This window comes from Serinus canaria, chromosome 4, assembly GCF_022539315.1.
Source record: "Serinus canaria isolate serCan28SL12 chromosome 4, serCan2020, whole genome shotgun sequence".
Taxonomy (NCBI): domain Eukaryota; kingdom Metazoa; phylum Chordata; class Aves; order Passeriformes; family Fringillidae; genus Serinus; species Serinus canaria.
In genome coordinates, this window is record NC_066317.1 from 58066067 (window position 1) to 58080317 (window position 14251).

A 14251-nucleotide genomic window follows, 5' to 3' on the forward strand; every position below is an offset into this window, starting at 1 on the left:
CACACCTAAGTTGTATGCCACAGAAATATAACATCTTACTATTATTATGTGATAGTCTCTATTTATCAATTTCACAGTCAATGCAGCAAAGCAACGAAAAACTTCCAGACTGAATAAAACATGATGAGTCCCTATAGCTTGAGGAGACTCTAGCCTGTGCCAGCTTTAAATCTTTACCTTGAAGTGAAAAAAATTATGCCAGAAGGTCCAGCTGATTGCAGCTACCATCTTCATTGTGAAAATTATATTCTTAAATAACAGGAAGAGTGGTTTCTCACTGGTTTGCACTCCTGAGCTAGCACAGAGCAAATATTTGGGCAGTTTCCTTACGTTGAGGGCAGACCCATGGAAAAGCAGCACCAGTGCTGCTCCCTTCACTGGCCCAGTGCAAAGGAGGCCTGAGAAGAAAGAAGGCAGATGGAGTTCATCCCAACTCCAGTGATTCATGCAGAACCAAAGAGATGATAAACTGACCTGGACATCAAATTGTAAACTGATATTGGATAGCAATACATCACCCCAAAGGCTTGTGTCAAACAGTCCCTTTTTAGCATTAAGCCCTGAAATGCATGGGCATTGATGTTTACCACTGTTACTCACTTTTTATTGTTGAGGATAAATCAACCATGCTCTTTTTATGAACAGAAGTACAAAGGCTACAAATTAAGACACTGCCTTATTTATTATTATCCTGATACCACCTTTAACTGGCTTACTTCTGATTAGCACCAGTATCACTAAAGAGAAAATCAGACAAGTAAATTGCATGAGTAAGTGTCCTTCCCTGTCACCCAGGAATGATCCTGTGAGCAGAGATTTAAGTGCCTCATCTATTGAATAAATGAGCATTCAATGCCATCTGCTGGGGTATACAAAAATAGGCAATACCAGGCTCACAGGACCAGAGTGACAAATGCAAAGAGGGATTTTAGGCAGAAACTTGCTTCTTCCAAAACAGAGATTTAAGGAAAGCTTGTGGGATGCTGGCTATCCTTAATACCCTTCAGACATGGGGTACAAGCCCTGGACAAGAAGTAATTCTGGTTTTAACTCTCTCCTTAGCATATAAGTGCACAATTATCCCTTTTTTTCCTAAGCATTACAACATGCAGTTATTATTTGTTATTGGTTGGTCTTGATAGAAGGATTTTCATGCACTGCTTTTGAAATCAGGTCATCATGTATCCAGAGATTCAAGATTTGTGAGGTTACAGGCAGACTAAGGATTAAACAGTCCAGAATGAGAGCACATACTGGGCAAGGTCATACCATGGCAGTTTTGCACTAAAAGTCACTGGGTTAAATGTGTAAATCAGGTGAAGTGCAGAAGTTGGGAGTCTCTGTTCACCAGCTCTTTGTCCCTGTAGCTCATGCTCTCCTGGCTATACCGTGAAACAGCTTCACGGGCAGACAAACACCGCTGAGAACAGTTTATAGCCTGATAGCTGAGTGTTGTCAGATCTGGGATTTTCTTCTCCTATGAAGACAACAAAACACATTTCTATTTACAGAGGGATTTCCAGATCAGGAGTCCCAGAGATCTCAAAAGTTCTGCACCAAGAAGCAAAACTCAGGAGGGAGACAGGAGCTCAAGCACATCCTTTTTTGGGTGTTTTTGGTGGGCAGGCTTAGACATGCTCTTGGTTGTGAATCCCATTTCCACACAGCTACTTCCTCATGCATTGTACAGGTCCACAAACTCCTGGGTGGACCTGCTTCATGTCCTTTTACACATTTCTCTAAAATACTGTAAATAAATACTCTAAAAGCTGCAGTTGGCAGACTTTTATTCCTTTATATAAGTTACTAGCTACTGTATAATTTACAACAGAATGGGACCTTCTGACAGCTTTTCTCCATTTCATACAGAAAAGAGAACCATTCCTGCTAACACCTATAATTCTGTAAGTACCACATGTTCTTCCTAAAATTTTACTTTTCTTTCACTTCCTGATGTATGTTAATATCATCTTGGCTATAATACCAACAAAAAAATGCAATCATCACTGGTTTTTAATGCAAAATAAGGCATAAGAATTGTGAAATATAGATGAGAACTTTTACCTTTTTTTAGTGGGATCTAGACTGGAGAAGTGACTCACTTGCCAATTCTCCATTTATGGGCTGAATCTAAAATACACCTTTATGATAAGATCACATAAAAATAACAGGAGTCAAGCTGAACAAGGATGTAAATCATAAATCTCAAGATTAAATATGTAAGCAATACAAATGAAAGCTGGAAAGCAAACAGAGAACATTTCAATGTCTTTCCATTTGTATTTGAAATCTGGGTTTGAGTTTCAGTTCAGGTGTATAAGAAAAGAGTGAAAATACCTTTTAAATCACAAAACGATGATAGCACAGGTCTGTGTTTTAATAAGCAAGTTGGACAAATAAAGGATGACTTAAGAAGTCTGATGCAATCAATACTTTGCTTCAGATTTCACAGAATGATTAATAACAATCAGATGCTTTATGGGATTAATACCAAATAAAAGGCAAAAACAGCACAGAGCAGAATGAGGAAAGAATGGTCAGGAAATTCTTTACTTAAACTAAGACACTTAAATAATTATTTTTAAAATTTCTGAGGTATTAATTCTCTTTGGAAATTCTGCAGAGTCCTGAGTTTCTAAAATTATGGAAAAGAACAGTGGTAACCACAATTTCTTGCAAGAAAGAAAGCAAGTCCTGAGGATTTATTTGGTACCTGGAAAGATTATTAAACAAAGTCAATCTGAAAGCATGTTTTGGAAATAATAAGTCTGATTATGTAAAGACTTGTTAATGTGACATGAAAAACATCTCGTCAATTCCTCAAACTAAAAGTAATTTCCTTTTCAGCAGAAATATGACTACAATAATGTGAAAGAAAACAGTAAATGTGATATATATTGCTTTTTATTAGGCCTCTGATATTTCCCAGAAGACAGTCTCACAAGTACATGCCTGGTCTAGATGAAAATGATTTCACCTAGATGAAAGTGCTTGCACAACTGATTAAAAAATAGCCACTCTCAGCCTAGCTGACAGTATTGTTATTGAACTGGAAAGAGTGGTGCCTGAAAGAGAAGAGCCTGAAAACCCAGGTACCCTGCAGGGTCTGTCTAGGGTGTGGTGACATTTTTATGTACTGTCATAAAGACAAACCTCACCCTGCAATGTACTGTAAAGAACCCTTCTGGAAGGTCTGCCTCGTGTTGTAACAAAGATGTGTACAACATGGAGTGTGCTCACAGGAAAGTAACACTGGGAATATGAGATTCAAAGTCTTTTAAGTTGGTTGACAATCCAGGAAAGATTTAAAGAAGTATATTTGCTTAGTGAGAAGAATAAAAAAATATATAATTATAGGCATTAGCATAATAAAGTTTGAAATAAAGTGGATAGTAATCAATTTATTTAGTGTCCTTGGAGAGTAAAACAAATTGGCTTCAATTCTAGCACTCAAGAGAAAAAGCATGAACTGAAGGCAGTTAACTGGTAGAAGATATGTCAGGAAGCTATTGATTCCTCATTAGTAAAGAGAATAAAACAATCATCAGGGAATAAAGTTGAGAATAAAATAAATTTGAGAATAGAATAAACACCAAAGAAGACCCAAGTGCATGGATGCACCTAATCTGTTGGTAACAAAATGTGACTTCTGGAGGCAAAGGGGTGCCTTCAGTCAAGTTTCCTCAGCAGCAATATTGGCTCTGAAGAAAGGTGCTGAAGAAAGGCAGCAGTAATGTTTCAGTGAGTAAACAGTGAGGATGAAGGGTGGAGCAGCACTCCAGAACACAACCTTGTAAAGACACATCCAGAGACATCCTGAGTCACTCTCAGCACCATATTTCCATGGACTCCACTGTTCAATACATACTCACTATTGCAGTCACTTGGACTGCACATCTGTTAGCACAAATTCCCCAAAACACTGTATGGTTTTATTTTGAAGCATGACATTTGTGATGAGCTAGTTAATATATTCTTGCAAGTAACATATGTAAACAGTCAGTACAATACAAATACCTCATGGATAATATTATAATAAAAGATACCGTTTCAAATGTCTGCAATGATCATAAATAAAACACTCTCATTATATTTCCAAGAGCAGAAAGGCAAAATTCAGAGGGACATTTAAACTGTCTCCCAAATGGCTACTTCATGAGTCTAAATTAAAAATTTAGGCACTCAAACCACTTCCTCAACTACTTTCCAACCTTTCAGTTTCCATTAGAAAATTTCCCATGCACCAGAATTTCTGGTTATGGCAATCATATGTTTCCACACTGAAATCAATCTTGAATTTAAATTTATTGGTATTATCTGTCTATTTCCTCTTCTCTCCAGAGTGAATACTTGACAATGAAGGGCAAGAGTGACTTCCAGCTTCCCTCTGAGCTATCCGAGGAGGAAGACAATATGTATGAGACTGTAAATTCTTCAGTGCTGGAGGCCATTCATTCTTTGAGAATCCTTCCTGCCAAACCTCTACAAGAATCTGAATATGCAGGTAACATTTTCTGTCTGTGGAAACTGAGCAAAACCTAGAGTTGCAGGGGAACAGTACAGACCTGGAGTTTTCTGTCCAGATTTTTTTTTTATAATTAAATGGTTCAACTGGAAAATAACACTGGTAGGTAGAAACATGGGAAGAGCTTTGTCTGCTTCTTCATATTCAACAGTTACCCTGATTTTCATTAGATTATGCTAAATTAATAATTACACATTGCTTTTTAATGTTAATATTACCTTCACAGGATAAATTCTATTACCCCATTCCACAACTGGCTGATAAAACACAGCCATTTTAGAAAATCTCACTGCTATTTAAGCCTAGAAACCTTTAAGATGGAAAACATATCAAAGAGCACACTAAACTTTCCTCCAGATGATAATGTAGTATCCTTTCTAAAGGAGTTCTCTGATGCTTTAAATAGCAGTAATAAGCAATTACTTGGAGTGTATTTCTCAAGCGTTCTTAACTTTGTAAGGCAGCTGCATTAATCACCTTTTGGTTTACTAAAGCTATTCTAAGTCACATTTAATACCTAAACATACAGAGCCAATTAATATCCCATTTATGGAAGTGAAATGTCATCCTAGCTGTGCATTGCACCAATCCAATATAAACACTCTAGAGGTTTTAAACAGTTTTTAAAAATAGGGGGGAGTCCTAGATGAGAGAGACTGGAAACCATAAACCAGATAGCTCGCTCCAGTTCACATCAAACTCAGCAAACACATTTTCTACTCATTTTTTGTGGGAGTTTGTTTGATGTCAAAACAAATAGATGGCTTTTAAAGTGAGTAAATTCATCAGTTTGTGAAAGGGCCACAAGCAGTCTGAACAACCAGATAGTCTACATTATGTTCCAAGACTAATTTGTCCATTTTATTTGGAAACCTGAAGTGAATTCCAAGTACAGTTTCTATCTTGGTTAGTAGTAAAAACTTTCATTTAGCAGTCAGCATCTTCTGTGGTTTATGTAAGATTGTGCTGAACTAGCCAAAAGACAGAATTTTTGTTTTGTGATTAAAGGTAAAACACATTAAACAAAAGGCTGCTTTTTGCCTGTGTATTATGCCCAGTAACTATAACGTGGCAAGACAGAAGAGCAAAGAAAGGACTGAAAATATATTTCAAAAGGGTAAAATTCAATGCTAAAATTTTTGCTCTCTGTTCTAGAAAAATACAAGTGCCCTTGAGATATAAAATTAATAACTGAATAACACATGTTAGCATACTACTGGAGCATTTCTTTTTGATGGCCAGGGATGCAGTTTTTTATTAAAAGCTAAAGAAAAAAATTAAAATACTACCTAGAGAATAAAACCCCTACAACCCTCACAAAACCAGAACAACATGATGGCATTGCCAAGAGCAAAGGTTCAAATGAAAAACAAATTCAGTAATCTAACCACAGTTAAGGTCAAATGTCTGCCTTAACTGTTTACCAGCTTATGAAGGCTTTTATTTGTAACCACAGTGGGGACATTAACCATAAAGCTATTACCAGGGTCATGCTTATGTTCTCAATATAGCTGCTATAATGGTTGTTAAGTTCTGGAGGAAAAAATAAATGCTATATAAATGGTGAGATCTGGCCCGAAAAACACATTTTGGACATTAAATCCCTCCTTCAAACATCATATTACTGAATTACTCTGGCTTGATTTTTCTTTCTCTTTTGCAGATACTCGGTGCTTAAGGCCTTCAGGTACCACTTCCCCAACGAGTGAGAGCCCATCTCAGCCCCCTCCACACTCAGCTGTAAGTAGAGACACTAAACCTTATTCACAATCAGATTTCCCCTTTTCTGTGCTATCCCCCAAAGTGCAGTCTATTTAAAGTCTTAGCCACATCACATTCATCTGCACCAGGCAGCCCAAGTTCCTGTGAGCTGTTCCTGTTTCACTTTGCACGGATGCCCTCATCTCTTCCTTTCACTCCTTGGCTGCTGGGCTAAGACTTAGAGGCATCATCCCAGCCAGGAGCAGCACCCTTTCTACTGGCCATAGCTTCAGGAATGATGGCTAACATCACATCTTTCTTTTGGTTTATTAACAGATTCACACATTTGATCCGGAGGGGAGAACAGTGCCAAATGTAAGAGGTATTAAAAAAAAAAAATCTACCCATTTCTGCAAAGAGAAACTGTAATTTCTATTCCAGATTTACCTTTTGTACTTAGGCAGAGGTTACACGTGATAGAATAGACACGGTTTTCAGAACAGCAGCTGCTTTCCAGAACAGTCACCCTGCAAATTTTGCAATACTCTTTCAACTATCTAACACTGAAGTAATTATTTACAGAAAGAGATATATTTTTTTCTTCAGGAATTGCCTGCTCCTACAAGGGGAGGAAAAAAAGCCCTCTAGTTTAAAAATCAGATTTTCCTTTTCACTACACTGTAAGGACATAAGGGGCAGGGAGCAGCCAGTGCCTCCTGAACTCTTTCACCAAAAACCTGCAAGATCCCCGCTGGGCTTTGCTTCTAATGATGTAATTCTTTTTCACTCCCTATCCTTCTCAGGGTTTTTCCATGAATATATTGTAAAACATAATCTAATAACTATTTTTAACTAGTGATACCAACTTCAGCAATTCCCACTAGGGATTTACATCCTAGGGTGACTATTTACAAAGGTTTCCTGACAAATTCACCTACTCAGAATGTGCTAATGGGGGAGCACATCACCTAGCATATTTTTTTCTCTGCTGCTTTACCTTTAACCCTAAATCTGATTCAAAATCCTTTAATTTTGAGTCCAAAATGTACCTTTAATTTTTGTTCTGTTTCTTGTGGTGAAATCAGAGGCAGGCAATCTTATTCTTCAAGAACCTAATGAAGTGTCCAAAAAGAAAATTCTCTGATTGACAGTTTCACTCAATTGTAGGACTGTTTTAAAAGTAGGTTTCTATACACTTTTTTATTTGCTTTGGATATAGCAGTACTGTCATGAAGTCAGCTACTGAAGGATTAAATATATGATTATCTTTGAAAAGAAATTGTGGTTTTTATCTTATCATTTTCAAGTCTTTGAACCACAAGGTAATATGGTCCAAAAAATTGCAATTGCCAAGCCAAGAAAATTTGACCCTTTTGTGTTTGCTGTAACAGATGATTTTTAGAAAGTAGTATAACTTGACTAGCCAGAAAAATAACTCAAAGAATTCCATATAAAACAGCATTTGCTTTCCTCCCCTTATTTCACACTGTAATGCAAAATGTAGAGAAAAGTAATTCCTACAGATGATGAGAAAGGAAGCACTATATAGGTTGAAAATGGAAGGTTAGATTAATTCTTGTGAGCAAATCCCCATGTAGCCTGGAAAAAGCTGAATTGAGATAAATTCGAGTAAGCAAGCTTCAAAATCTGCAGAAATCAGTAGGCAAGGACAGTTTGCCAGTTTATCTAAAGCTTTGAATTCCACCAGGATTTAGTAGGTTGAATTTACATGTCCATGTGATGTGTGCTAGTGTTAAGACGAGCCAAAGCCAGTACAGGAAGGTAAATGAAACTCTGGTGTTTGAGAATGCAACTGATACATACTTTTAGTACTTCTTGAGTGAACAGTGCTTATAGAGAACATGATTATTTTTACATAATAGTTGCACTGTTTTTAAATACATCCTAACATTTTTTCAAATGCCCAGTGCTGTTAAGTGGCCTTGCCACAAGATGGCATAAATAGCACAGAAGACTTTTTTTTTCAGCAGTATTTTCTAGAAATGTTAAACATTTCAGGTATCATTATTTTATTCAGAGCAATTTGTTATGGTTTATTTGAAGGAGAGCTTGAGATCTGTTGCATGTGCCTTGCATTATTTAGGATTTCAGCATGTAGAACTTAGAAAAATAATTTCAGTGTAGCAAAAATAAATTAAGATTTTTTTAGTAGTAAGATGTTAATTTAAATAATGCCATATTTTGATATATTTGAAAAAATAGAACTGATTTCATTGGTTTTCAGTATTTTATAAATTTCTATACAAAAATAAAAACAGACAAAAAATGCATCCCTAACTCAATAAGCATATATATACACATATAAAGTCTCTGGAAAATATTTAAATTTACAGTACCTGAATAAATATCACCCTCAAATGTTTCATTCTGAAAGCAAGAGCAGAGTTCTAGAGGTAGAGCCAGGGGAAGCAAGGAATGGGGTTGGACTGCCCATAATAATAACAATGATACCAGAATCAAGCTGTAACTTCATTTGTGAATTGTATGGGTAGCACTCTACTAAGAATTATTTGTAATTGTTCTTAGGAGGAAGAATGAAAATACATGGATACCAGGTAAGCAGAATCTCTCAATTCAATTTTTTACTGGTTATTTTGCCATTTAATAGATTTTTAAAAGCAGGCTGCCATTTTGCTAGCACAAGCTAAAGGAAAAGAGAACTCCTGTCTGCATTACCTAACATGAGGTTGTCTTTTATTCGTCAGTGATTTTAAAATGCCATGTTACAGAATGATGTTTTGTGCTGTAGAGCACATAAACCCTTTGACTCTTGACACAGGCATGTCTACTTAATCTAAATTCTTCACATTTCTCTCAGGTAAACTAAGGGGGGGAAAAAAAGCTTACAGAAATTTTTGTTTCCTCTCTTTTCCAGGAGCCTACACCTCCCCCACGGTAAGATCCCATCAGAGATCACTTACCTGTGCTCCCCGGGGAACTCAGTGCTAATGAATGCTCACATCCATCTGTGCTGCTCATGGTAATGAGGTGGCTGGAAGTGAGCCAGCATCCTTTTACTGCTGCCTCTCTTCGGACTTAACGGGTTCTGGTATGGAGTTAGGGAGAACAACTCATGAGCTCTAAGCATTCATTCATAGCAGGAGCTCAGGCCTGCATCTTCAAAACCAACTTGGCTGTGCCTGCAGACAAGTCAAAAGCCTAGAAATATTGAATCTGGTTCAACCCAGATATAAATTGCTGGGGGAAAAAAAAATATTCCACTAATTGTATTGGTGCCTTAAGCTCTGTTCACTGTGATAATACTGACTTCATTCTCACTAAAATCAATTTCTGCTACACATCTAAATCATGTATGGAAATCAACTGAAATATTTCCTCTTACTCCCTCAGAAGATAGACCAAGCTCTATTCCACAAATATTTTTTTCTCTGATACGCCCATAAACAAAAAATTAAACACTTCTTAATTTGGTCAAACTCAAATAATAACTGCTACAATTAAAAAAATCCTTTCAAAAGGTCATTTAGGAATAGCAAGTTTATTCCTCCATGCCTACACTGACTGCTCTAAAAGATAAAAAGAATTTTAAAATATGATTAGCATTACATATTTAGATTTGACTCTAAAAAAATATGAAATAGCATAAAAGGGCAGTAAAACTTCACAAATTCAAAACTGTATTAGTGCAGGAATAAGAACATTCTCATTCCATTATTCTACAAAATTCTAAAAATTTGTTTGTTTGTATTGTAGTGGCCAGAATGATTCTTAATTCTCTCACTTGACTTAATGTGCAAACACACAAGGCTCCCTCCCCAGGAGCCCACCTCTGAAGGCAGACCTTCCAGGCACCTTGGATGCACCTCCAGTTTTGTCCAGCCAACCTCTCCATGCTACAGCTTCCAGGTGGAGCTGGGCTGTGACTGCCTGGTCTCAGAGCACAGGCAGGGCGTGCCCACATCCCTCAGAAAACACCAGGCCCATGGTACCTGTGAGCTTTCTGGGATAAAGAACGTTTTTTCCTCTGGGTCTGAAACTGGATTGTGTTCACTGGACCATACATACACCCACCTGGAAATATCCACACTACAGAGCTGTACTTGGCACACACTGGTAGGAGGCACACAAGAGCACTATTTAGTGGCACACAGCACAGTGCAGTAATGTCTTGCAAATGTAGAATATTATCCAACATTACTGTTGCTGTTGAAGGGCCCTGAAGAGCTCCTGGGTCTGAGCTTAGCTCAGCACAAATACATTGAAATACTCTCAGAAAATTCCAGTCTCTCACTTCTAGAACTTGCACTTAAAGCACAGTCCCTGCACCTCCTTTATTCCCTAATAGCCCTTCAAGGTCTCTTTTGACTTCTCTAGGCCTCCAAAGATGCTGCCAAAGCAGTATCAGCCCCTTCCTCCAGAGCCAAGAATAAGCAGCCCAGCCTTACACAAGAGGAACACGCTCAGCCGAGATCCCACTTTTCCAATGTCAGCAAAAGTCACAAGGTACAGTGCACTCCTCATCTTTGCTCCCTGACAATCAAAACACTCTCCCTGCTCAAACCACAACATTTTACTTCTGTCACACCTCTGCTTTTACTTAAGAAAATTATTCTTTAGACAGCTGTGAATAATTGAGAGAAGTGGTATTTAGTGTAATGTGACACTGGCATTAAAAAAAAGAAGAAATTACAAAATAATGGTAAAGGAGTAGAAAAGCAGACAGAACTTTCATGAACACTTAGTTTAGGATTTTTTTTTCCTTAATAATATTTAGAGGTCTTGCAACCACTTTTAAGTGGAAAAGTGCTATTTACTTATCACAGTCCGTGAATCAAGTGATGGGGAAACACACCAACAGCTCCAGAGATAGAGAAACTCACTCCACATCCCAAAAACATTGCATGCAGCAAAAGAAATTACTCATCTGTAGGCAGAAGTCTGGCTTCAGCCCATGGGACCAATGAATCCAAGCTACAAATCACTTCTTGCCCTTTCCATTTTGCACTCCTCAGCCACACAGCACCCGTGGGCATCCAGCATCCTGACATGGCAGTGAGCATGAGCCTCCTGAAGCACCAATGCTCGTGCCCAGCTGAATGACCCAGCACATGCTTATGCCAGCTTAGGAGTCTGCTTGCTTTTTCCACACAACACATACATGGCCAGATGAGCACCAACACACTCTGCTCACTGCCACACAAGCAGATGTGAGCCTGCTGTGTGACCAGAATTCACATTCATAAGGGGGGACAGTGCTGGACACATGCTGGGAACAGGAATGACACAAATCCAGGGGCCACAGGGTATGATGCTCAAATGACTCCTGTAGCAGCCAGAAGCTGTGTCAATCCTGTCCATCCTCCCTTCGATGATTTCAATTTCAGCTCATCAGGATGGAATTTTGCTTCATTTTACAGAGGTCACTTCAAATCCTTTGGGGGGAAAATAAGCTTACAAATCAAGAAAATAATCTTTGGCTTAAAGTATGTATTTAATGAGTGAGCTCTAATTATGGGTTACTGGGTTGTGTTTTTTTCCTGAATGGTGCTTAAATTTTTTCATGGCTTAGGTTCCAAAATATGTTGTTTGCTAAGACATTTTATAAATATGAAGGAGTTTCATATTCAGATGCAAGACCTGACACAGAGCTGCAAAGTTCCAAATCCCATGACTGATCCCCTCCCTTGGTAGGGCAGCACAGATTGAAGGCTTTTTGAGAAATGTTATAATCCATGTTTCCAGCAGATATCAGTATGCAGAGCACTTCCATTTAAAAGGTCCTATTATAAAGCCAAATTCTGTAATATGAATACATGTCCTGACTATTGTACTAGAGGTTTTTATTACATGAGTAAAACAGAAGTGGAACAGAACAAGACAACACAATATCTGGGGAAGGCACTTGACAAATTTCCCACAAGCACTTCACTCAAAATATTTCTCACCCATCCTCAGTCCAGTTACAGCTTTGTAAGGAGAAAACAAACCCATGAGCTGCAGAGGGAAGGAGTATGGCACCACAGCTTACAGCCCTTTGCTAGACTGAAAGAAAAGCTGTCCAACCATAGATGTGATTTGGGAGTGCTAGTCTTGTTTTCCAACAAAATTTGGAAGACTTATAAAATGTAACACATCATTATTTAGACACTCTAAAAAATAGCTTTTTAAAAAAACAGGCAAACACAGGGTCCTGGAATGAATATTAGAAGCTCTGATGTGATTGAAACTTTTATATGCCTGTGGTAAGCAGGCCATGCAAGGGCCATGTCCCTTGGAGGTGGAGGCCAGCCCTGCAAGCACATCTTTAATGTCAAGGAACTTTACCTCACACCCAGAGACCTGAAATGAGCTTTCACACACTAAGTAATGGCCCTGGAGACCAAGCTAACAAATTGAAGAAACTAAGACAAAAACAACTATCCAAACCAAAACAGTTCCTCTCCTTTCTCCTAGCTTTCTTGAATAATACTGATAATTTCCAAATTTCTTGCCTCAGGCCTCCGTATTGATTGATGTTTTCAACACAGACATGAGGAAGAGAGCCCTTGTCACTGTTGAAAAATAGCTCCCAGGGTTTCCTATACCAGATCTTTCTTTTGTCTTCTGACTGATTTAGCAAAATATCTCACTGTCATATTTTTTCAGTCCATGAGATAGGCTAAACAGGGACTAAATCTCAGAGCCTTCCAAAAACTACTAGATGCTTATTCACACCTTATGTTGTTAAATAGCTGTAAAATCTGTTACCCTGTCTCTTTTATTAGGAGATGCACACTGCTAAAAGTGTAAGCTTTCATCACAATCAAAACATCTAACAAAAGATGCCAGATTCAATACCTTGTCCATATTTTTTTGGAGAGAGAATACTTCCTTCCCAGGAAAGGATGATATTTCTGTTGATCAGGCATATCAGGAAAAGACAGAAAAATACCTTAAAACCTGCTTAATCGGGGCCATGAGGAACGTTCTCCACTCATCTTCCTTGTTTTGCACCTCCTTTCCTCTACACTCTCCATTTCAGCTCTGTGACTGTTTCATTTTTTTAAATTCTTCAGTCTTCAAGGAACTTACTTCCATTTATAGCTGACTCTAAAGTGTAAATAAGACTTTTTGGCATGAGATGAAAAGTTCTGAAGTTGATACTCTTCTTTTTCCCCTCCTTCCACTATAAATCCTTAACAAAGTTGTCTTTTACCATAATGAATTCACAGGATGCTATTCTTTTTTTAAGAAGGTCCAAGATAATTCTCCTTAAAATAGTTCATGTAAAAAATAACCAGCCACTGACCTTCTCTAGCAGTAGCAAAGCCCTTCCCTTGTCAAGATCAAATCATCAGTGATGATGTACTCAAAGTGATTTTTTTTATTTTATCATAATGAAATGTTTTTTTCATTATTCTTTCTTTTCCAGACATTCATCTGTTAGGGAATCAAATACAGTAAGTATTCATCTTTGTATGTATTAGGACCATAAAAGCCAAACACATTCCATGGCTACAGTATGTAATAGTATTTTAGCCTATTAGGTTAAAAAAAACAGTCATATTAGCTTTGTGTCATAAAAGTTTCCATCTTTAATGTGTGTTGCAATTTCAATACTGCTACTTCCTGAACAGGGTCAGTTTCTGAATTTGTTTGAAGAAATAAAAATACAGGTACAGTGCACAGCTCCCTGTCCAACTATCCACATAAAGCATCTCTTGGAACTGCCTGATGTGGATGGCTGTGAAGAGGGAACAGCAGGAGACACTCTCCTTCAGACAGAGATTCCACATACATTTTTACAAGCAGAGAACTGAAATTATAAGGTCAATAGAGGAGTGTAATAGCATTCATGTAATATAAATACTTCAAATATAAGATTACCCATTTCAGTATGAAACAAGAATGGACAAATTTTAAATCCAGTTTTAACAGTGCCTGCTGTCCCCCAGCTCACTTTGGCCTCTCCTTCCCCACTCACTTTCTATTCACACCAGTGTAGTAAAGCAGAGGTTTTAGCAATAAGGGAGTTTAGTTATGACAAGTGGTTTCCTATAAAAC

At 37.8% G+C, this 14251-nt stretch overlaps 1 protein-coding gene across 1 annotated transcript in view; it reads left to right on the top strand.

The window, feature by feature from the left end:
• The first annotated feature begins 1705 nt into the window (after positions 1-1705).
• CLNK (cytokine dependent hematopoietic cell linker) overlaps positions 1706-14251 on the top strand; it is a 28249-nt gene continuing 15703 nt past the window's right edge. Inside the window, exons 1-8 of the mRNA XM_018924972.3 lie at positions 1706-1904; positions 4342-4504; positions 6189-6265; positions 6563-6608; positions 8774-8802; positions 9123-9142; positions 10583-10711; positions 13620-13647. Coding sequence (XP_018780517.3) covers positions 1833-1904; positions 4342-4504; positions 6189-6265; positions 6563-6608; positions 8774-8802; positions 9123-9142; positions 10583-10711; positions 13620-13647 — 564 coding nt within the window. The 5' untranslated portion in view covers positions 1706-1832. The remainder of the gene's footprint in view (positions 1905-4341; positions 4505-6188; positions 6266-6562; positions 6609-8773; positions 8803-9122; positions 9143-10582; positions 10712-13619; positions 13648-14251) is intronic.